The sequence below is a fragment of the Rhamphochromis sp. 'chilingali' genome (genome assembly GCF_963969265.1).
Source record: "Rhamphochromis sp. 'chilingali' genome assembly, chromosome: 8".
In the NCBI taxonomy this organism is placed as follows: Eukaryota; Metazoa; Chordata; class Actinopteri; order Cichliformes; family Cichlidae; genus Rhamphochromis; species Rhamphochromis sp. 'chilingali'.
This window is the reverse complement of record NC_137935.1, coordinates 20,666,579-20,691,547: the sequence shown is the minus strand read 5'-3', so window position 1 is coordinate 20,691,547 and position 24,969 is coordinate 20,666,579. Positions and strand designations below refer to the sequence as shown.

At 39.1% G+C, this 24,969-nt stretch overlaps 1 protein-coding gene across 1 annotated transcript in view; it reads right to left on the bottom strand.

Annotated features, from left to right (window-relative positions):
* Positions 1-1,747: 1,747 nt before the first annotated feature.
* Positions 1,748-24,969, bottom strand: part of LOC308401625 (solute carrier organic anion transporter family member 1C1-like) — a 46,927-nt gene continuing 23,705 nt past the window's right edge. Inside the window, exons 4-15 of the mRNA XM_080889907.1 lie at positions 23,948-24,080; positions 20,550-20,671; positions 20,322-20,468; positions 18,987-19,085; positions 16,626-16,874; positions 14,420-14,584; positions 13,251-13,446; positions 11,962-12,127; positions 9,424-9,596; positions 5,103-5,167; positions 4,789-4,906; positions 1,748-4,356 (exon numbers count right to left, since the gene is read on the bottom strand). Coding sequence (XP_080746033.1) covers positions 4,119-4,356; positions 4,789-4,906; positions 5,103-5,167; positions 9,424-9,596; positions 11,962-12,127; positions 13,251-13,446; positions 14,420-14,584; positions 16,626-16,874; positions 18,987-19,085; positions 20,322-20,468; positions 20,550-20,671; positions 23,948-24,080 — 1,871 coding nt within the window. The 3' untranslated portion in view covers positions 1,748-4,118. The remainder of the gene's footprint in view (positions 4,357-4,788; positions 4,907-5,102; positions 5,168-9,423; positions 9,597-11,961; positions 12,128-13,250; positions 13,447-14,419; positions 14,585-16,625; positions 16,875-18,986; positions 19,086-20,321; positions 20,469-20,549; positions 20,672-23,947; positions 24,081-24,969) is intronic.

Genomic DNA, 24,969 nt, shown 5'->3' with positions numbered 1-24,969 from the left:
GCAAATACTTTCAGTTAAGGTCCCCTAAGCTACCAAACCAGAAGCCATATTTAGATTACAGGTTCTCATCAGCGATGAGATGCTGATAGCCCACAGCAGAACAGCAATACAAAAGCTACATGGTAAATAGTGTTCATTTTCAATAGAGTTTATGCTACTATAAATATTATCTATAAATATTATAAACTATGAAACCAGCATATTACTTAAAACACACAGCTCCCGTTGAAAGTGACAAATACCACAACATGTGATGTTGAGGCAAGTTTTTGTCACTTGTAATAACAGGTCAGATGATGCTTTTTGTCATGAAAATATACAATCATGTAGGGACATATGTGTATAAATATATATTTGTATTTATGTATTTTATTTGTGTGTGTGTGTGTTGGGGGGCAGGGGGAGGGGTTTGCATTATCAATACTTCTGAATACACTTTAGTGTCAGTGGTAGGATGCACCCTAAGCTTTATCATTTGCTGAAAGTAGAGAACTACAGACTCGAAAATAATCTCCAGAGGTGTGGACTCGAGTCACATGACTTGGACTCGAGTCAGACTCGAGTCATTAATTTTATGACTTTAGACTTGACTTGAAAAAATGTTCTAAGACTTGTGACTTGACTTGGACTTTTACACCAATGACTTGGGACTTGAATTGGACTTGAACCGGTTTACTTGAAAAGACTTGATATTTTACCCCAAATACAAAATTTAACATGCATATTATATAGAGATTGAAAATGTGACGTCATTCACGGGTAGAACCGCAAAGGATTCTGGGAACTCGTGGCAAGCGGTACTAGCGCACGCAGGCTTTCAATTAAAATCAGTTATACAGCGATAAAAAGAAACACAAGAAGCCGTTGTATTATTAACTGCAATAGCCGGTCGCATGACAGCCACGGGAAGCCGACGGGTAAAGAGATCGGTTGTTATCGGATTACCTCGTTGAAGAGAAATTGTTCGAGCCATGTTTCCGAAGTAACAAAGAGGCGACGGGTGGCCTGGATTGCAGCCATTCAAAGGTCAAATATAACGTCCCAGAACACTCCAGCTCACAGGTTAGTCTGCTCCAAGCATTTACACAAAGGTCAGTGTTTTTTAGTAGTTAATACGTCATTTTCATAACATAACTGGTGATATAGGTTACAAGCAAGTCTGGCGCTGAACAGAAATTGTCGCGCTATGCTCCTTTATTTATTGTGCATAAATAGTGAATTGTCCTGACACAATATTGCGTTTCGCCTCTGTTATTATGGTACATTGACAAAAACATATACTTTTATTCACAGGATAAAACAGGTTTTTTGTATCACTAATTGCCCAGTACGATTACAGCATACAATATTATTGTCACTGCTACATTTCTGTGATGAACCAGAAATTATTTCCACTACTAATTAATTACCGTTGAGCTCAAAGGTCCTATTAATAAACGGTTAACGAATGTGTATTTATGACGACGATTTGTGAGACTGGTAAACTTATGATACGTACGATGGTCTTTCGTTCTACACGGTGCATTTCAAGGTCCTGCACCCATCCGTCGGTAAACTGTACCTGGGCTTGTTGCAGTGACCGGAAGTTACTAAACTTCATGAGTGTATGCACTCACTCCAAGAACCGTATGATTATAAATATGCATATAAATATGCTACGATGAGATAGCTGACTTCATCTAACTAGCAAATGTTGTCCAGGCTATACGTTGGTGATACAGTTTTTTTTAATGTGTATGATATTTTTGTCATGCGATTTTAAAGCCGGTCCTACAACCGCATCCAAGAATAACATGCAGCTTATCTCAGAACTGTCGGTGAAAATTATTCTTGGAGCTAAGTTTAATTGAGCTGCATTTTAAAGAGGTGCAATTTCACAATTTGTGTATATTTTCTAAGTTCACTATTTTGTCATGTGTTGAGAAAAACACAGATTTTAAAATTACATGGTCTAATATTTACATTTAGCATATAACTGCAACATTATTTTTTCGTTGTTTTTTTTTTTTTAAAGACTCGAAAGGACTTGAAATTCAAAGTTTCAGACTTGTGACTTGACTCGGACTTTTACACCAGTGACTTGAGACTCGACTCTGACTTGCCTGACATTACTTGAGACTTGACTTGAGACTTGAGGATAAAGACTTGAGACTTACTTGAGACTTGCAAAACAATGACTTGGTCCCACCTCTGATAATCTCACATCAAACAGTCTCTATGGGCTTGAACTGAAACTGTCTGATCCACTTACTGCTGTTGCAACTGTCCGAAGAAAATAACACTCCGGGAAAGTGTGTCTGTATTAAAAAGTCTGTCAAATCCTTTACCACGTTTTGAATTTTAAACTGGGCTAATTTAGTCTTTCTGCTGATGTACATATTAAGGGCGTCTGGTATTACACAAATGGGTGGTCGAAGGAAACTTTTCTGAATCATAGAGATTGGCAGCAGTGTACACTCGTACACTGCTGCACTAAAGAAAAGTGTTGCGATGAGTCTCAATAATCGGTACTCGACTTTCAACCATATCAATACTTTGGGCATGAATTTGAATGCATTCCAGAGATCACGACTTCATCAGTCATTGCAAAACATCACATCAGAGCAGCTAGTGTACCCTCAGATAATTTCATCAGATCCCTGAACAGAGCTCTAGTTTAAGCAGTCAGATATCTGATCATTTGCTCTCAATGAAAGAAAATGCTAAAAAAAAAAAAAAATGTCCAGGATTTCAGTGACAGACTGGGATAAAAAGAGTTCTTTAAAAAAAAAGTTGTATAAAATTTAAAAAATGCTACATACTCGATTCATACAACTGAGAAATCACTGTCAGATTTTACAAAAATGGGGTTAATGTTTAAGAGAAGAAAGGGGAGATAAAATTGTGACATTGGCATAAAGACACACATAAAGAATACAAAGGTAGAAACACCAACCAGTGAAACGCATGACGATGGAAACAGAACTTTTACATATCAGCAACAACAATCACACACAGTGTTTTCTTCTTCTTCTCCTTTTTTTTTTTTACAGTAAGTACTTTATCAGTGTTGCAACAATACAATTTCTGCCTTATCCAAGGCACGACAACGGTTATTTAATACCAGAGCCTGGGGAGCCCAACTGAGAAGTGTAAGATGCAAATTTGATCTGATACCAGCTATTAACAGCTTTAGTCAGTTGTGTGTGTGAAACTAAAACATTTGCACCACTCAGAGGTAAGTGTCATGGCTCTAGAATTTGACAAAAGCAGAGCTGTTTGCTGAAGCAGATTTCACTAAAATACAATTCCCATTTCTAGTGATTATGAATATCAACGGACCCAAAGTTCATATCCAGAAAGCACAAAAACAACAAACTGCTATACACTCACAACTTTGGGCTTTTAAGTAAAAAGCAAAAATCAATTGTTTTTTCCTAAACGAGTAAAGAGCCGATGATCTGAAATTTAAAAGTAAAATGAAATTGTTTTTTAAAGATCTCTGAAACACACATTAAGAGGTAACAGTTGAGTGAATGAGGCACATACCGAAACATCATATCAATATCCTCCAAGTGTTACTGAAACGAGCAATTCTACAACTCACTTAAAGGAGAAAAAAATATCTCAGGTCTCTAAAGGCCAGATTTTTCTTTTTAGGACATATCAGTTTGCTGTTGTGCCTCTGGTTTATAAGGCCACTTTACCTCTTCAGTTCTGTAACACTACTGTCAGCTGGAATAACTTTGAAAGAAAGATCTTAAAGAGGCAGCTTTTGAAATGCTGGTGTTTAAAATAGTACTGTTTTGCAGTAGTCTGTACAAGTCACATTTCCTAACTGATATTTTCTTCAACTCAAAAATATCGTGTTTGTATTTTTTTTTTCTTAAAAGGAAAAACAGCATGTACATTCAAGAAATATTTCAGTCATATCAAATTTCTGTCAGATTTACAAAGCCTTTACACATCCAGCAGTACAAATATAGAATTTCTGTTTTACATGAGATGACTGAACAAGTGATTCCCTGCAAATCTTGTTTTCATGTGAGCGAGCGTGCATGTGAGCGAGCGTGCATGTGTGCAGCGGCGCTCTGGACATACTGTGGGTATATATGCGGCCGTCAGCTCTGCTGGCTCTGTCAAAGTCGTGTCTGCCTATCTGTGCTGTTCTCTGATGGGTGGTGTGGCTGGTCAGAATTAGAAATAACCAACTCTTCCTTCCTGAGCACCTCCAGTTCGGTTCCACCGTTCCTCAGAGCTCCGTGGATGGCGCTTCGTTCCTCCTCCTTCAGCTGTCGACTGAGCAGGATGAAGCCCGGGATGCAAATAATAAAGGAGATAGTCCGTAGGCTCAGAGTCAGGCCCAGGTATGCTATTCTGAGAGGCACGAAAAAGATTGATTTGATGAAAATTAGCAAAATTTGGCAAGACATCAGACAAGAGTTGGTTATTAATGCTGCAATAGATTCCCTATGTTGAGTTGTACCAGAAAATTGAGCTAGGGTAATGGGATAATATTTATTAATGTTTAATAATCATAATTTGGAAGCTATAAACAGGAATTATAATGTCTCACGTAGAGCTTCCAGGGGTTACAGAAAAACTAGAAAAAAAGAAGTAGGGTAGGCAAGAGGTTACTGCTAATTCAGTTCAAACTCAATGAAAGTATTTCCAGTAAAGCATCAGCAAATAAATGAGATTAAGTCTGGTCTACAGAAGGTCACACTTAAGGCTGCATTATGTTGAATGTTTGGACTAATTAAAAAAAGGGATTCACAAACGACTGAATAGTACATGTGTAAGTACAACCTGTAGGCGGTGGTGTTGTAGATTCGACAGGCTCCTATGCCCCCACACCTTTTCTGACCCCATTTTAGACATGTGGTGTCAATGATGGCTCCAAAGTAAATGGGTGCTGGGATCCCTGCTGTAAGACAAAGGAAACAAAGTCTTTTCACAGTCACGTCTCCTAAAAATGAAACAACAGGTAACAGCGAACACTATTTTGAAAAATCTGAACAAACATTTTATGACTAAACTTGGACAAACAAAGCAAAGGTTTTCAGGAAGAGTTAAACCAAGATCAAATCCCAGAACATTCCCGACTACCGAACAGGTCTTACCAAGGGTCCGTGTTGCCAGTGCGTGGAAACCCAGGGCCAAAGATTTCAGCTGTGGCTTGATGCACCTGCATAAATAAAATAAAATAAATAAATAGAACATGGTTACTATCATTTAAATCAGTTTCTATTGTTACTGGACAAAAAAAAAAAAGCCTATTAGGTAACACCAGAAGTAATGCCACTGTTACTCAAGCGAGTGTAAATGTAAATACAAAATGTAAACCATAGCTGTTCCACTTAAACAACAAAATATATGACATTTGATAAACCTGTTAAGAAGAACTTTTACCATTCCTATGGAAACTAAACCGTCTTTCTGATCTCTGAAAATGAACAGAGGAATAATAAGATGACTATTCACGCACAGCGCAAAGTCACTACATTCCTGCCAGGCCACTGGAATCCAACAGGATCAGCTGACATGGCTTTAAGAGGTCCTACGTTTGTGTGTTAAGTGTGTGCTTATGTGCTCGCATATAGGAGGGTGTAATTCCCTTAGCATAAATCTCTTTACTTGAAAAACACACCCGAGTTGGATTTATAGGGAGAACAAAGCAGAAAATAAATGATTAGCACATGCATGTGTCACAGCATGTCACTGTAAAGTCCACAGTTAACCACCAGAGGCCGCTGTGTGGCAGAAAATTTGAAGCCTGGTTGATGACACATGATTTTGGGTTTGTATACCACCTTTACCTCTGGTAAAATCCTGAAGATGTGCGAGATGTTTCTGTACAACATTGATGCTGTTTTTGTGTACACAAATAAGACTGGTTGTGTGTCAGTGTATTGGATCCAGGAGTGGAAATGCTTCTATGATAAGACTTAGAAGATTACTTGTATCATCAAGCGGGCTCTCCGAGTGAACGGCCCTACAGCTATCCCACAGGCATGTGAACAACTTTCAGGAAAGACTGAACACAGAACAGCCTAAAATGCATTTTTGGCTTCAGATGGCAGGATTAACTATATAACAGGTACAAGGGAGCTGCTATAAAGCGTAGTCTTGGATTATTACATTTATTTTACTGTTACATGTCTACTTGACACTCAAGAGTTATTGTCATAAATCAAATAAATCAGTTTATTATCAGCAGGTCAAAATGTTCACCTGTCACTTTCTAAGTAATGTGATTGTGGAAACTGATGTCTACTGACACTGGTAATTACCAGTGTGCTAAGGAGCATATCATAGTTTTCAATGATACGTGTGCTTCCACACATTGAGATCAGACATGTCAACAAGGTAACAGTATCTGTTTTAGACTTTCCAGTGTCACTGAAATCATTTGTGACTAGCAGAGCAAAGATTTGCCCTCACCGTCATTCTCAACTAACCACTAGAACAAATGTTGGGTTTTTTTAAAATATTAATTTGACAAAGTCCCTTTTTTATAAGTTTGGCAGACAAACAAATCCACAAACAAGTATGCAGCCACTGCTAATAACAGGAAGTTTATACAAGGCTTTATGAAAACAAGCTCCAAAGTTTGCAGTAGTGAAACAAGCAGGTATAAAATTGTGTAAGAGTCAATGGTAACTACAACAAATGACATTAAGCATTTAGGACTGACTCAACTACTACAGGAGTAGTAGTACAGTACAGGGCTTGTTCTAAAGAGTCCAAATTATATGATATGCCCTTCATATGCAAAACATGCACATGCAACAGGTACAGCATTAGGTCTTTTCAGATGGACTGTGTGGGCATCTCTGTGTAGCTTATTGTATCAAGCCTCATCTATAGTCTAACTCAGGGATGTCAAACATAAGGTGGCCTGGCAAAGACTCGAATCCAGTCCATCGGATAGATTTGGAAAATGTGCATGATGACATAGATTTTGGACTTTTTCTATCAGTCCAAACACTCCCACATGGATGTTCACAATATAAAGTAATTCAATACTAGCTTTCTGTAATTTAGGCTTTGTTTTTGCAGAAGCGTGTCATTGTCACTATGTGATTTGCTCACGAATGTGCTTTGTCAACATATTCTTTTTATTATCTCATATCTCATATGAGAAAACAAAAACTGTAATAATGACCTATATTAATTATTAGAGATCACCAAAATCTACAGATTTTTCTTTATCAATTAGAAAACAGATTTTTTAAATATTGATTTATATATTTATTAGGGGTGCAACGATACACAAAATTCACGGTTCGGTTCGATACTTTGGTGTCACGGTTCGATATTTTTTCGATACAAAAAATGTTCATGCATTTTTAATTTGTCATTTATTAAAATTATAAATATATATTTTAACTCAAAAGTACAGTTTTTGAATTTAACCCTAACCCTTGTGCGTGTTTTTTATTTTGACAGCGAATGCGCACCTGCAGACCACTTATGTGCAGCCCCGGTTATATAGCTCGTCATATTGCAGCCACAGAAATTCTTTTGTCCATGAAACCATAAAGCTGCACTTTCTTTTTGCCTTATAGTCTGATTTGTCGTAACTTTTCCGTTTTGTGGTAAGCTTTTCTTTGGCTGTCACTTCTTCACCCTGACCTGTCTTATTTGGCTCAGCAGAACTGAAATGCTTTTACACGCTCACTCACATAAGCTCAGCGATTCTCTGCGCGATCAACCTCTCACATGTTTAAGCTGCGGGAGATTTCACTTGTCATGTTTGCATAGTAAGCTAACGATTAATAAGACGATGTCAGAGGAATTGGTGCACAAATTATCATCACTCACAGATCAGTGCTGTCGCTCTCTATACACAGTTTGCGCGATTGCAAAGTGAAAGCAAAAAACAAGCGCAAATTCAAACGCGATTTCAATATGTCACATATTGACAGTGGCTCACCGATGCCAATGACATAATTACCCAGCTACATTTCCGAAAGAATGCAGAAGCATTGACATATATTTTTCCTACAATAGCCCGACGGGCAGGGAAGAGATAGATTTTGGTAGCCCGACTGAAAAAATCGCTAGCTCCGGGACGTCGGGCTAGCGATATTGCAAGCCCTGTATCTGATTGAGGAATCACTCATCTTTGGAAAAGAGAGTTTATTACAGAGAAATGTCTCTTTCCAAAATAAAAGCTATACTATCCGCTTCTTCTGGGCTATATTCTCAGCAGCATAAGGAGAATCATGTGCTAACAGCTGTCTAAATGACTCGGCTAAAGTTAGTAGCATGCTTGTTGTTTTTGTCTTTGCACTAGGATGATGTCGGCGTAAATGTGCAGTCATATTCGTTGTGTTCCCACTAGTGCTTTCAGGTTAATCTCGTTGAAATGACCTTAACGCCACAACACGGCAAATCTCCGTTAACGAGCTACCGCCGATCACTCCGTGCATGGGGCTAGACGGCCAACACGTTAACGAGCTAACTGCGCTAACACACTAGTTCACACCAATGTAATTGAGCATTGCATGGCACATTCAACATACTGTTTTACTTTAGTCCATGACTCGCTTACCTTCAGGGTCATACGTCACATGAAAACCAAAATAATTCCAAACGCCAGATCTGAATGACGTTCAATTTGCCTGTTGCAAGGAGAGCTTAACTTCTGTCTCGCTAGCTTGCCCTGCGCACTTCCTTCTGACTATGCTGTCTGTGTTGAGCTCTCAGTGGATCTGCGCTTGACAGTGCAGCCTAGGCGGAGTAGTCGAACACAGATTCACTGAGCGCTCAACACAGACAGCATCGTCAGAAGGAAAATTGATAAAATAAATTACAAATGTTGTATTGTTCATACATATGCGTACCGAACCGAAAGCACTGTATCGAACGGTTCAATATCGATACGAATATCGTTGCACCCCTAATATTTATTTATATTGGCTACAGACTCATGCTGCAGAGATGGCTGCAGGAAGTCTGTGCTCAAAGTCACAAGGCACAACTCCGTGTACATGCTGATTAATTAGTATAACAACATTTTATTAAATCTGAATTGGTTCAAGATGTTAGTATTTCCGTGTTTCTGTGTGCGGCAATGGAAAAATGTTCATCATGACCAAAGTTTTTTTGTCTTTGCTGTTTCGACCGCTGTTTGTCTGCATGCCAGGCGGGGCACAGCCTCAACAAGCCACACTTTCGAGCAAAATACTGGCAAGGAAATGTTGGCTGTCCTTTGAGTGAACCTCCCAATTGTCCACTGTTATCCCAAACCCAGGTGTGTGGGGATTTCAAGGTAAGGAAAATACTAAACAGTACAAGAAATGCTTCTTGTACCACCTTAAATAGACAGTTCTAAAAGTTTGAAATTGAGGCTTGATATAAATGCTAATACGAATACAGGGATAATGTAGTTATTTCAAGATCCTTTCTCATTATATGCCTTAAATTTAATCTGACCTGATAAGAAGCATGTATCCTGGTGTCCCCCCAAGAGAGATGATAAAGGAAGTGATGACAGAGAGAGCCAGGAAGTACGGGAACATCCTGTCACAGTCGTCCTTTTGAGGGCAGTGACCTGTACTGGCCGTATAGTTACCAGCCACACCGACACAGGAACAGTTAGAGAAGACCTGGAGAGACACGCATATTCCACACATATGACCATATAGCTAGACACAGACAACTACAGACAAATTAATGGAAAAACCAGTGTGCGTGTGTGTGTCAAAGCATTGTTGCCCAACACCTTACTGAGATAGAGGGAGTTCAGAGAGGGTTTTCCTTTATTTTGTCACTAGCCTGTATGCATAGAATTGCAAACTACATTTATATACAAATCAAAAGATGATAGTAGTCTTTCATGTCTTTTTTATAGGAAAAGTGCAGAAAGATTTTGCAAAACACGAGGTGCAAAAACAATGTCGCTGTATAAAAATACAATAAATAGTGAGAATTACCATTCAGACATACTGGCACAGGTCATGTTTAATGGAAAAAGTGATACACGGCATGTTATTTCTCAAATACAACCCCTGGGACAATAACAGTGCTATGTGCATAAAAGTGGACACTGTTCAAGTCAATATTCAGTTATTGATTTGGGATGCTGCACAACTCTGTCCATGTTTTTTAGATGCTGACTTTTGGCTTCCTTATGCTGACTTCCAGTAGAACAGATTTTAACATTTTATTACTTGTTTTTAAGTCACTAAATGGACTTTAGCATCCTCTTACCTTTCTGGACTTTGAACTATTCCTATTTTAACTATTCCTAATAGATCTTTAAACACAGAGCAGGCCAGGCCTTTGCTGTAGTCAAACCTAAACTTTGCAACAGTTAGCCTCTTCAAATTAGCACCTCTGCAACCCTTGAGATGTTTAAAACTCACTTAAAGACACGCCTTTACTCACTAGTGTTTAATTTTGATTGAGTTTTGACACGTTTCTTTTCTTTTTGGTTCTTGCCTTTCTTGTTATTTCTCTATTTCCCTGCTGTTTTATTCTATTTAGCTGTAAAGCACTTTGGCCAACCTGTGTTGTTTTAAAATGTGCTAATAAATAAATTAACTTGACTTAACTAACTTGTCGCAACATTTTTACACCATAAGACAGTTTTAAGCAGTTTAGTAAATCTAGCATTAAACTCCCTCATTTTGAATTTAGCTGGTTTAAATAAAACTCCCTTACTGATTAACAGAAAACTTCAAACCAGTACAAAAAAGCACAAGCCTTTAGTCAATCAAACTTTCTTTAAATAAAGACAATCATATACAGGCAAATAATACCCAGGAAGTAAGCAACCAAATTAATGTAAAAGATTGTGTACAGCGATTTAGAGAGGCTGCCTCCACTGTGTAAGGAACTCTCTGGCCTAAACTAAGTGGACTATTTCCTGCTGTGTGCTACATGTTAGAAAAAGGAACAGTGGAAAATATCCAAATCTAATTCTCATGAAACTCTCCAAGGTTCATGTGTGAACCTTGGAGAGCCCACACAGCCAGTGCTTGAAAGCACTGGCTGTGTGGGCTTCCCTTAAAGGCCCTCAGTCACATGCTTGCTCCCTAAAACAGCACTTAGTCATCAAAACTGTGAATACCCTTTCTTGATATCTGCACTAATCAATAAATAACAATTAAAGTAGACTTATCATAATTAATATAGTTTCACAAGGGCGGAGGATCATTTAAACACTGCCAAAGGTCTGCGCATGTGCAAGTCATCACCAAAAGCCGAAAGCATGACGTCAAAGAGAGGGGATTTCCTTAATATGGTCAGAGTGGCCTTAAGGGGAGAGGAGCTAAAATTGCCTATTTCAGACAGAAACATCCATGAATGTGAATCATGTAAAGTTAATTTAATAAAGTGCAAGAATTAGCATAAAAAGTCCCCTTTTAAAAACCAGCCATGAGCCGTAAAGACCGACATAGCCTGGTTCCAGATCACTGATCTGCTGCCCACGTTTGAGATTTTACCAGCAATTCAATTTGATGCAATGAAATTAGTGTCTTATTCTTATTTTTTATCTTATATTGGTTAAGTATACAGGAATAGAAGATTGTACAACTCATTTTGTTATTTTCTCATATTAAAGCATGTATCTTTCTCTTTAAACCAGCTGTGGGCAAGTTTTACGATGTTTTCTCATGAAAACTGTATTCATTCTCACAATGGAGAATAAATGAATGCACAGTCATGAATGAGTGACAGAAGATCTCTTCTCAGTAACATTTAGTTTAAAAAAAAGAGAGAGAATTATGCCTTGAAGTTCACGCCAAATGACTTTTATGGCAAAACAGTGTGTAATCCAAATGAAACGTAGAAACCCACTTCCGAGAAAAATGCATGTTTTTCTGAGCCAGCCAAGGTTACGCAGTTGGGATATAAGACTACTCCAAGTTTTAAAACAGACGAGACACTAACAAAGTTTTTTGCCTCATAATTTCCAACCGATTCTGGTTGTACAGTATTTACTTTCTGAGCCGCTTGTAAACTTACTGTGTTTTTTCCTGAGCCAGCAGAGGTGGTGCAGCCAGCCAGACACGGAGAAACATATGTGATGCCGTTCTCACCGCAGACTGGGTCCCAGTCGCTCGATGAACAAACGCACTTTGAGTTGCAGTCTGTGAAGAGCGGGTGCTTATCATACGATATCTTTTCGATGCTGGAAGATAGATGATAAGAAAGAAGTACAACTCAGAAACAAATACACTTATTTACAATTTTGTATATATTTGATATGGATTTTGAGTTTCTAGGGATACATTAGACATACGTTATCAAGGTGATATGGCAAATTTGTTAGCAAAGTGCAGCATATTCAGTCACTCTTCCTGGCCTACAGACAAATGTAGGTCAGTTTTTTTGGTGGATTTTTTGGTCCATCATCTCCTGAGAGGAATATCCTGCTGTTTATTTCCTAAATCGTCACCACCTAGTTTACACAGTAAGATTCAGACTATATCTTGAGCTCAGACTGTTAAGTAAGCTGCAGATTTAATTCCCACAGTTCTCTCTAGATTCATCACTACAAGCAACCCCCTTTTTATACGGTGACAATGTAATCTGTAATAAGATGAAATATTACTGCTTCAAATAAACACAGTCAAACGTGCATATTTCCAATCATCAGTGTCTTCAAAAATGACTGGCGCCAGAGCAATCCTCATTCATTTATGAAACTAAATAAGCAAGTTGCTGAGCATTAGGAAATTCCATATTTTATTTACCGCATGCAGTGTTTGGTTTTTAAATTGGTTTTCGAGCTTCGGCACATTCGCTGCATGGACTAATTAGCACGCTGCACCCCTCTGGCTACTTTTAACTTTTCATCTCAGCAGTGTCACTTCAGCTGTGTCTGAATACTGACATGCATTATTAGGCAAACCCAGAGGATGATTTTGTGTTGGTTTCAGCTTGTAATCACCTACTGGTTCCCAAATATGCTTAACAAAAGGGTACCTCGTGCTCCTTTATATGCAGCTCCATGGAAATGTTGCCAGTTCTGCTTAAATATGAGTCGACATCCTCATGATTAAATGGACTTTTATCATACATTTTCTTTTTTGAGAAATCCTCTTTTTTGAGAAATGCCAAAAAACATAGCAATCAACTCTGATGCATGATATGAAACATTTAAATAATGTGTTGCTTTCAGCCACCATAGTGAGGAATCATTCAAATATTAGATGGCTAACTCTGCTGCGTTTAATAGTTTGGAGGAAAAATAAATTTTCCAAACAAGTAGCCATTAACCTCGACACATCATATAATCGCCTCTGACTCACTTGTCATATGAAAGTGTCACCCCGGCCACCTTGGCATTCTCACAACTCATTGCGAAGAAGAACAGTGACAGGATGTAACCTATAAGGGATGTGCCAAAGGCGAACTTGGCTGCTCCCATGATGTTCAGCTTCAGCCTCTTCATCAGCAGACCTCCAGAAAACATCCCCAGTGCCACAGCTGGGATATTTATCACACCTGAGATTAAAGGAAACAGCAAAGCACATGATTAATTAGATGCTGTTTAAAAGGCTAGATGAGGATTCGAACAATGAATGACGGTAACATTTTAAATTTTTCATCAAAGCTTCACTATTGTTTTTCAGACACCTGCTTATCCTACCTTGCAAGTGAGGCAGCTCCGGAGGTAAAATAACCCTACACTAGTTCCAAGTTACCATGATCAAAAAAGAACCCTGCTTTTTATCTTTTTATAGCTTTATTTAACATCAATGTGGAGACATGGTCTTTTATCTATATCCATGTCATTAGCTCTGGTCACTAATATTTATTTATTTATTTATTAACCTTTATTTAACCAGGAAGATCCCATTGAGATTAAAAACCTCTTTTTCAAGGGAGACCTGGCCAAGATAGGCAGCAGCAGATGTCTCACAGTTACAGAAATTATATTACATTCTCTTTCATATGCAGCCAGTCTGGTCAGCACAGGCATCTCCCTTGATGAGACCACATGAACCTAGATATTTTCATTTTACGCTATGAACTTCATTAGATATTTTATTTCATGTGCAAAGTAGTTCTCATATTCACAAAGCTCCAGTCTCTGCAGCTGTGGCTGTTAGTGGATTGAATTAGAATATAGCTAACCCAGCTCTCCTTTCTCTAACAAGATCCACTCCCTGAAGTTCTATTTCTGCTTCATCCAACAAATGTAAAAGCAAAGAAGGAGGAGGGTAACGCTGAATGGACAGAAAGCCCATAAATCTGTAATAATTACCATGTTAAACACATGATTCCTGCATTATAACGCCGTTTCCATACTTGACGCTAGAATTCATTTGATCAAACAAGGGACGTCCGAGTCCTTTTTCTCCCATACAATATGAAACAAGCTGGAAAGCTTTCCCTAGTCGTCTGTGATCATTTTCAAGTGTAACACACTAATAATTTATATAACGGCACAATGTTCATGAAACATGTACCATACCCATCAGAAAGTTGGCCTTTGAAGCTGATTGTCTGAAGTGCTGCTCAATGTATTTGGGCTTGTAAGTGACCATGCCGATGAGAGAGTTCAGCTGAATGATTGTCACGCACAGGTAGACCAGATAGACTGGGTGTGCCAGCAGCGTTCGCAGGGTTGGAATGAAGTCTGTGGAGTCAAAAATACAGATGAGTTAAAATTCATTTTAATTCAATTTTATTTATATAACACCAAATCACAACAATAGCCACCTCAAGGTGCTTTATTGTAAGGCAGGCACCCTTCAATAATACAGAGAAACCCTCAGCAATCACATGACCCCCTATGAGCAAGCAGTTGGTGACAGCAGGAAGGAAAAACTCCCTTTAAGCAGGAAGAAAGATCCTGCAGAACCAGGTTTAGGGAGGGGGGCAGTCATCTGCTGCGACTGTTTGGAGGTGAAGGTAGGAAGACAAAAATATGCAATACATACAGTATATGGCTAAAAGTATTTGGGTCGCACCTCTTTGAATTCAGGTGTTTTCTGTCCCATTACCACAGGTGTTTAAAATCAAATTCCTAGCTGAGCAGGATGTATTTAGAGCCTTTTTTGAAAGAACCAGTCTTTTTAAAGAGCTCGCTGGATTCAAACGTGGTACTGTTAACATCTCCAAACCTTCTCTGCCATTAACATCAGCACAAAATAAGCAATAACTCTCTAAGTCGTGACATAAAGCTGATTCAGTGTCTTGATGACGTAGTGGTGAGCTGCACTGTATAAATTCATTTAGTTTTCAAAGGGATAATAAAGCTGTGCAAGTGAAGTTTTGATAAGAGCCTCCACTTTTTTTATATTGTACAGAGTGTACATTGTCGGCATATTGATGTAATATGCCAAAAAACATAGCAATATGCAAAGGCAGTGATGCATCAGGTACACTATATCGCCTCAACTATTTTTTCATCTACCTTCATACACATATGAACTTAAGTGATTATTGTGTTTTGTGTGTGTGTGTGTGTGTGTGTGTGTGTGTGTGTGTGTGTGTGTGTGTGTGTGTGTGTGTGTGTGTGTGTGTGTGTGTGTTATGCTATGTGGTTATTATGATACTGGCCCACCCTTTGCAGTTATAACAGCTTCAACTCTTCTGAGAAGGCTGTCCACAAGGTAAGGTAGTGTTTATGGGAACTTTTGACCAATTTTCGCTGATATTGGACGAGAAGGCTTGGCTCGCAGTCTCCGCTCTAATTCATCCCAATGGCGTTCTGTCAAGTTGAGGTCAGGACTCTGTGCAGGCATATCTTTATGCACATGTGGAAGGGGCGATCCCCATACTGTGTCCACAAAGTTGGGAGCATGAAACTGTCCAAAATGTCTTGGTATTCTGAAGCATTAAGAGCTCCTTTCACTGGAACTAAAGGGGTAAGCCAAACTCCTGAAAAACACCATAATCCTCCTCCAACAAACTTTACACTTGCCACAATGCAGCCGGACAAATACTGTTCTCCTGGCAACCACCAAACCCAGACTTGTCCATTGTAAGGTGGAGAAGCATGATTTGTGCTTCCAGAGAACGTGTCTCCACTGCTCTACAGTCCAGTGGCAGCAAGCTCTAGACCACTGAATCCAACAACTTGCATTGCGCTTAGTTATGTAACCATGGCCATGCAAACCGATTACATGAAGCTCTCTATGCACTGTTCTTGATCTAAGCTGAAGGCCACATGAAGTTTGGAGGTCTGTAAAGATTCACTCTGACCTGAAATTCGGTGACCTCTGCGCAGTACATGCATCAGCATCCACTGACCCTATTCTGTGATTTTATATGGCGTGCCACTAAGTGGCTGAGTTGCTGTCATTCCCTGGTGGCATCTTATCACGGCAGCACACTGGAATTCACTGAGCTCCTGAGAGCGACCCATGATTTCACAAATACTTGTAGAAGCAGTTTGCATGTCAAGGTTGGTTTTATACACTTGTGGCCATGGAAATAACTGGAACACCTGAATTCAGTGATTTGGACAGGTGAGTGAATACTTTTGGCAATATGATGTATAAGCAATTCTTCATCTAAAATGCGGCTTGTACTCACTTTAACACAAAGAAAATGTGTTATTACTGCAAGTTTGTGAAGTGTTAATCCCAAATACAATGTGCTCTGAGAAACATTGTTTTCCACATATGACATATATAAAAACATCACACCCAATAACCTATAGACTTCCTTACCTTTGGCCATCTCTATAAAGCTAGTGTGTTCATCTGCTGAGTACTTGTGCTTCAGAAGGGGAGAGCCTTTGATGAAACTCGTCTGCTCTGGTGTGCACTTCTCTGGGACCTCTGGCCTGGACACGGGTAGTGAGCGGGGCAGAAACCAGAATGGGATAGCAGAAAGAAGGGTGATAACCCCAGCTATGAGGTAACCCAGCCACCAGGCCCCCACCCAGCGGGAATCTGATGGGGTAATGGTGATGGTCTCTATGTTTTGGAAGAAGATGAAAGTTAAGTAATGCTTTCTGAAAACAAGGTACATGTATTATTCATTCTACTAGTTTTCTGATTTTCATCTATTCTAAGCACTCAGATTGTGTGTCCAGTCTGAAAATGACGTACTTTATGGTACTGATTGATATTTTTACTCAAGCTATTTTTTGTTGGGGTTTTTTTTGTTACTTTGTTATGAACATGTATTATGCAGCATAGGAAAACTATAGAAACTAATGTTATTTTTTTAGATTAAGAATAATAATAACAAAATCCAGTGCCGACGAACACGTGTTTACTCCTTTGTGTGTTTTTAATTGATCTGAAACTCTATATTTTTCTTCTCCTTTTTTTGTTAAAGGCTACTTTCCTTTTAGCTTTTTCCTGCTGTCCCCTTTTCTTTGTTCTGTTCTGTTCTGTCTCTTTCTCTCAGTCTTTCTTGCCGACCAGAGGGCTTTGTCCCTCTTCTTCCTCAGCTGGCCTCATTACCTAAGTGATGCTAATCCTGTACACCTGCTCTGTTTAGAATTGTGCACGCAACGAATGTGAGCCATTTTTTCCCGATAACATCAGGCCTCAGTTTTATGAATGAAAAACTCTTTTTCACAGCAGATATTTGAGCTCCAAAGGAAGTCAGGCAACAGGTGTTACAAATAACATTAACAATGGCCCTGTTGTATTTAAGTCTCAGTCTCTGTGCACAGTATCAGAGTTTAAGCGTATAAACAATGCATGTGCACAAAAAAGTGGTAATGCAATTTTAGACACTGCTGCTTTAGACATTGCTGCTTTTTCGAAAAATGGTACAGTAACAATGTGGATACTTTAGATCAGGTAAAAATAGAGTTTTATAGAGTGAGCTGCATGCAGGTGAAATGTAAAAAAAAGATTCAGTATAAACCAAGAAATGTAATCCCATGGCTTTTTTAAATTGGCAACTTTTCAGCAATCAGACTTCATTTATAATGCTAATGAGTAATGAGCTTTATAATTATTTAAATTAAGATTTCAGCACAAAATTCAAATTTAACCTTAGCTTTTTTTCCCCCACAGTCCTAAAATTAGCCTAATGTTTCTTTCAGTCTTGCAATTTGAGACCGATTATCTTTTTGACATTTAAAATCGAGCAATAATGCTGATTAGCCATTAGTCTCACAATGTAAGAAACCAACCAAGAGTCTGCTGACTCAGCCTCTGGGGGTGACTGGCAATATTTCTAGGGCCAGAAACTATCAAAAGATTTGCTGACATTTGCTGCTCGTTGTTTACAAACCCTTTTTTATCACTTGTTTGTTTTGAGGTATTAACATGTTAAATTACCTATTTTACACAGTGGGCTTTTTATTTGCATTGTTTGCCTGGATACAACCAAAGCAGCCAAAGTTTGCTCAAACATGTATTGGTCCATAGAACTGAAAGCTTCCAGTGCAGGAAATGTCATCCCTCTGCTACAGATTCTGCTCACTCATATGTAGATATATGTGTAGAAATATTATCACGTTCATCATTTAAAAATAAACATTATAAATCAGTAAAATAAATAGCCACAACCCCAATTGTCTGCAAAGCCAACTGTTCTGCAGTTGCACAAGTCAGTTTCAGTTGCAGATGTTTATCTGGGGGCATTTGTATATTCATTTAACTGTGGAAAAGCATATCAGGCTATGTATGATTACAATTTATTAAAACAGAAAACATTCTGTCTTTTTGTGTACACACAACCATGTCAGCATAGTTTTGTGGATCTGGCCTTAGGACCCTAAACCACAGTCAAATATGATTTATTTTAATGGGTACAAAACATTTTATCCACCTCTAGCTTTTTCCTAACGGTGATGGTGCTTATTATTATGATTTTATTTTAACATCTGACTGTTAGCTGGGGCTCACCCTTTAATGTTTATCAACTCTTATCAGCTATTGTGGCACCGTTGTTTTTTTTATGATATCAGCAACAATAATTAAACCAAAAGATGAATCGAGGGACTTTTAATATTCCACAGTCACTCAGATAATAATCAGAGTCATGGTGTTAATGGCAGCGATTTGTGTAGACAGTCTAGCCTCATAATAACAATTTAAAAAATGTGTTAGTATGAAACTCACCCATTTTTACAAATCCAATGTCCACATAGATTTTGGCACAAAGGGAGCCCAATAGATAACCAAACACAGGGCCAACCACTGAAATGGTCTGCACACAACCTAGGATGTGACAGTCATGCCAAAAGAGACACATGACATATAAAACAGTCAGATATCAGTAGATGAGTACATTGTGGTCATAAAAGGATAGACATAGTGTGCCAAGAAAATATCCCCCTCATCATTACACCACCACCCTCCTTTCATGTTGTTTACACCACATTCTGACTCTAACCTCTGCATGTTGCACTGGAAATCGAGACTCATTAGACCAGGCAGCTTTTTTCCAATCTTTTGTTGTCCAATTTTGGTAAGCCTGGGCAAACTGTAGCCTCAGTTTCCTGTTCTCAGCAAACAGAAGTGATAACCAGTGTGGTCCATCTCATTCAAGGTTTGACGCACTGTGCATTCAGAGGTGCTCATATGCAAAATTGCCCAGTGACATTGCATACCTTGACTGTAATGGGTGGTTATCAGAGTTACTGTTCCTTTCCTGAAAACAGTTTGGTCATTCTCTTCTGAACTCTTCTGCACATGGTTGTGCAGGAAAATCTCAGCAGACCAGCAGTTCAAAGTCACTTAAATCACCTTTTTTCTCCTTTAGAGAAAATCAGAACTTTCTGCTACCCTCACATTGTTCTGAGCTAATAATGTGTTCAAACAAAGGCTGTGTTAACTATTACATCTGAACTGTAGCTGAGCATTTATTGGCTAAATGATAGGAGCTGCCTCGTTTGTGTGTCTGTCTCTCTGTCCTCGAGCAAGTTTATGCAAAAACTACCAAGTTGAAACTTGTGGAAAGGTGAAGCACGGGCAAAAGAAGATCCTACCTAATTTCGGTGCAGAGGAGTATCATTTTCTGTAAATGTAGAAATAGAACACTGGCTTTGGCATTAGCCCTGGTAGCACATCCAATGCACATAACTTACCTTTGATGCAGTGCAGGTTTACAGTCTAGAACAAGTTTCATGTTCTCTACCTGCACAGACTGTTGCCCATGCCAAAAAGTTGGCACCAGAATTGAACCACAACATGTCTGAGCACATAGTTGCTACCTCTGACTTAGGAACTATGATAAAATGCTGCAGGAAAGTCATCAGTGATTTGCAGATAAAGCCCATAGATTATCTCCCCCATGACTTTCTTCCCACAGAAATAACCAAAACATCTGCTACATATCGTTCAGTTTTCAAATCTATCGCAATGTGGGATTCTCTCTGGTTGTGCATCTGCAGTATGTCAGTCAAAATAGGTAAGAGCAAATGTATCTCTACCACTAGGTGATGTTTTTCTTACCAACATAAAGTGCAGCATTCTCCTCAGTGGCAAAATCATCTATATACGAGATTCCCAGAGGCTGAACAGGTGTCTCTCCAATCCCGCGCAAAACATTTCCAAGGAGCACATAGATCCACATGGACAGGTTGGACTCGCCTTCACAACCTTGAGCAAAAGACAAGTACAATTAGACATATTTTTTATTTACACAAGTGTGTGTTTGTGTGTGTGTGTGTCAGCACAAACCTGAGGCTGGCACTTGAGGTAGTGTACCGTCTTCTGTCAGGTTTGCTAGTGAGTCTGGCCGACACGGAGAGGGGTTAAGAGTTGAGTTCACTACCCACCGCACTGATGTCTCAAACTCATAGCTGTTCACAAAATTCAAACAGTTCAGATCAGCGACAGAGACAAAAATACTCATTCAAACTAGTTATAGCTTCAACTTGTGCTGGGAGGGACGTTTGTACAGTTACATGTGACTATGTGCATTTGTGAAAGAAGAAAGGAAAGTGCTTAATGAAAAGGCAACATGCTGGTATAGGCTGACCCATGATGCTCTAAATAACAGATTAAGTACTAGTAATACAGGGAGTGCAGAATTATTAGGCAAATGAGTATTTTGTCCACATCATCCTCTTCATGCATGTTGTCTTACTCCAAGCTGTATAGGCTCGAAAGCCTACTACCAATTAAGCATATTAGGTGATGTGCATCTCTGTAATGAGAAGGGGTGTGGTCTAATGACATCAACACCCTATATCAGGTGTGCATAATTATTAGGCAACGTCCTTTCCTTTGGCAAAATGGGTCAAAAGAAGGACTTGACAGGCTCAGAAAAGTCAAAAATAGTGAGATATCTTGCAGAGGGATGCAGCAGTCTCAAAATTGCAAAGCTTCTGAAGCGTGATCATCGAACAATCAAGCGTTTCATTCAAAATAGTCAACAGGGTCGCAAGAAGCGTGTGGAAAAACCAAGGCGCCAAATAACTGCCCATGAACTGAGAAAAGTCAAGCGTGCAGCTGCCAAGATGCCACTTGCCACCAGTTTGGCCATATTTCAGAGCTGCAACATCACTGGAGTGCCCAAAAGCACAAGGTGTGCAATACTCAGAGACATGGCCAAGGTAAGAAAGGCTGAAAGACGACCACCACTGAACAAGACACACAAGCTGAAACGTCAAGACTGGGCCAAGAAATATCTCAAGACTGGTTTTTCTAAGGTTTTATGGACTGATGAAATGAGAGTGAGTCTCGATGGGCCAGATGGATGGGCCCGTGGCTGGATTGGTAAAAGGCAGAAAGCTCCAGTCCGACTCAGACGCCAGCAAGGTGGAGTTGGAGTACTGGTTTGGGCTGGTATCATCAAAGATGAGCTTGTGGGGCCTTTTCGGGTTGAGGTCAAGCTGAACTCCCAGTCCTACTGCCAGTTCTGGAAGACACCTTCTTCAAGCAGTGGTACAGGAAGAAGTCTGCATCCTTCAAGAAAAACATGATTTTCATGCAGGACAATGCTCCATCACACGCGTCCAAGTACTCCACAGCGTGGCTGGCAAGAAAGGGTATAAAAGAAGAAAAACTAATGACATGGCCACCTTGTTCACCTGATCTGAACCCCATTGAGAACCTGTGGTCCATCATCAAATGTGAGATTTACAAGGAGGGAAAACAGTACACCTCTCTGAACAGTGTCTGGGAGGCTGTGGTTGCTGCTGCACGCAATGTTGATGGTGAACAGATCAAAACACTGACAGAATCCATGGATGGCAGGCTTTTGAGTGTCCTTGCAAAGAAAGGTGGCTATATTGGTCGCTGATTTGTTTTTGTTTTGTTTTTGAATGTCAGAAATGTATATTTGTGAACGTGGAGATGTTATATTGGTTTCAATGGTAAAAATAAATAATTGAAATGGGTATATATTTGTTTTTTGTTAAGTTGCCTAATAATTATGCACAGTAATAGTCACCTGCACACACAGATATCCCCCTAAAATAGCTAAAACTAAAAACAAACTAAAAACTACTTCCAAAAACATTCAGCTTTGATATTAATGAGTTTTTTGGGTTCATTGAGAACATGGTTGTTGTTCAATAATAAAATTATTCCTCAAAAATACAACTTGCCTAATAATTCTGCACTCCCTATATAGCAAGCGCATACGCAGCTGTCCTCCGGATTTTCCACACACTCATCATGGGCATGGATGTGATGGGGTCTTTAATTATTTTTGAACTGTTCTTTTTCCACGGTGGAAATATTTGCAGCATATTTAATGATTTTAAAAAACAAGAACTTTATTTTGGATTTTCTCTAATCCACACAGAGTAAAAGTATACATATATGCTCAAATATATTCATACACTCCAATAATATTTGGTTAAATATCATTTGCACCTCATCCAGATATTTGTGGCAGCCGTCAACAAGCTCCTGGGATAATTCTAGCTGGATATTTGAGCACTCTTCTTGACTAGCAAGTTTATACTTGCTGGTTTTCTGGCATTTACCTGGTTTTTAAGCACAGTCCACACATTTTTAATAGGGTTGTGGTTTGTATCAACACCACTAGCAGCAAAACAGTCCCAGAGAATGATGTGACCACCACCATGCGTGAGAGCCAGTACAGTGTTCTTAGGTTTGAAAGCCTCATGTTTACTCTTCCAAGCATGCCTTGTGTCATAGTGGTCAAAAAGCTCAATCTTTGTCTCTTCAGCTCGTAACATTTTTCTCCAGAAGTCATTTGGCTTGTACATGTGAGCAGCTACAAATTCCAGTCAAACTTGGAGGTGTCAAACTTGGAGGTGTCAATTTTGAAGCGAGGCTTCTTCGTGGTCAGCACTCTCTCAGTCCACAGAGACGTAAAAAGCTTTTTCGCTGTGCACAGTGATGGTGTTCCATCAGTTTCCAGTTCATGGAAGGTTTGAGTCTTGGTGGTCACTGGGTTGTTCCTAAACATCATAAGCAATTTCCTCTTATTTAAGGGTGACGGTTTGGGTCTTCTTGTAGGCCTTGGTAAAGTGGTAATACACTGAATTACTTGTACTTGCATACAATTGTTTGACCTGATGATCTGGAATATGCAATTATTTTAGAAATGTCTCAAAGAGACCTTCCCAACTTGTATAAATCGAAAGTTCTCCCTCTTGGATCTTCACTGAGTTCCTTTGACATTCCCATTGTTTTGAGTTTTAGTCAGTCCAATGACTGTTGTCAAGAAAATCCTTTTTCTATGCTGGGAAAAAACAAACTGCCAGTCACAGTACACCATCATCACTAACGAGAAGTCAACAGGTATTGCCCTCATCAAGTTAAAAAACACTGCAGAACCTTCAGTATCCCTTATTAAAATATTTAAATTACCGTATTTATAATTTTGAGCCTGTGTGGATTAGACAAACTGCAAAATAAATTCAAACATGTACACTCATTTCTTATTAGAAATAAAAAACAGTTACAAAAATCATTAAAATTCCAAAATAACCATGACATTTATTTCCACAGTTACTAAAACTATCCCAAGTCATCACCTGACAAAAATGAATAACATTAATTGATTATTTGAGTCTTTCATACAATAATTAATATCTGCTATTAGGGTTATGGTTAAAGTCAAAGAGCAAACAGACCTGTTAGTTGGGATTACTCACCGACCAATGATGAAATGAGGCAGAGCTATGATGAAGGTGCCGATGGACATCAATACACAGCCCACTGCAATGATCTTTGGCCTGTGGAGTTTGGCTCCAAAGTAACTGACAAAAGCTATCACCAGTAAGTTGCCTGGAAAGTTTGAGCAAGAAATATCATTGATTTAGAGCAGAAAGCACAGACATGGGGGAAAAACCACATCATTGCCTCCATGCACTAGCTTGGGATTGTTTTTTTATGGGGTTTTTGATAGTGTTTGGTTCATATGTGGCTCTGCGTGCTGAGAATAAAATTAGCAAGGTCTTTTTTTTAACTTGCTTTCTGTACCTGTACAGATACAAATCATAAAGGAAAAGGCCGAGGCGATTATTTTCCATGCAGTAAAAGTAAAATATTTATCCTATACTATAGAGTCAGTAGATGTTATAATAGCATGCGTGACATTTAAATGAGTCAGAGTAAGGTGATGCATTAATTTTTCATGCGGAAATCCTAGTTGCTCAAGTGGCGTGAGATCTTACTTTGAGAGAAGAATTTACAGCACGCAGTAGCAAACATGACAGAAAAATTAAACAAGGCTCCCTGCTGCCACCTTTTTTTAGCGCATTCTGCCCACGATCAGTGACATGGAAACTCCATTTTAAATGGGGTGGTGTAGTGGTGAAGAAATCTCATCTTACATAGTATCCTACAATACTTATCACTTTTTGCAGTAGTGCCTTCTAAAGAAAATAACCACATGCCTCTCATAGCGCAGTCCTTATTATACTCGTAGATTCATCAATGGATTATGGGTATCTAAGTTTTATCTAGTAACAGATTTGTTTTCCCAAAACCTGTTAAAAGTGAGAGACAGAGGGATACAGAGGTGAGCTTGAAGCTAAACAAGTTTATAGAGGAATATATCAGCGCTGCCGGCTGCTCAACGCATGAAGATGACAAACTAAGAATGGTTCATGTAGCGTAGTATGTGTATGTACGTATAGTCAGTCACCTGAGCTCATCTTGCAGGCATGATCTC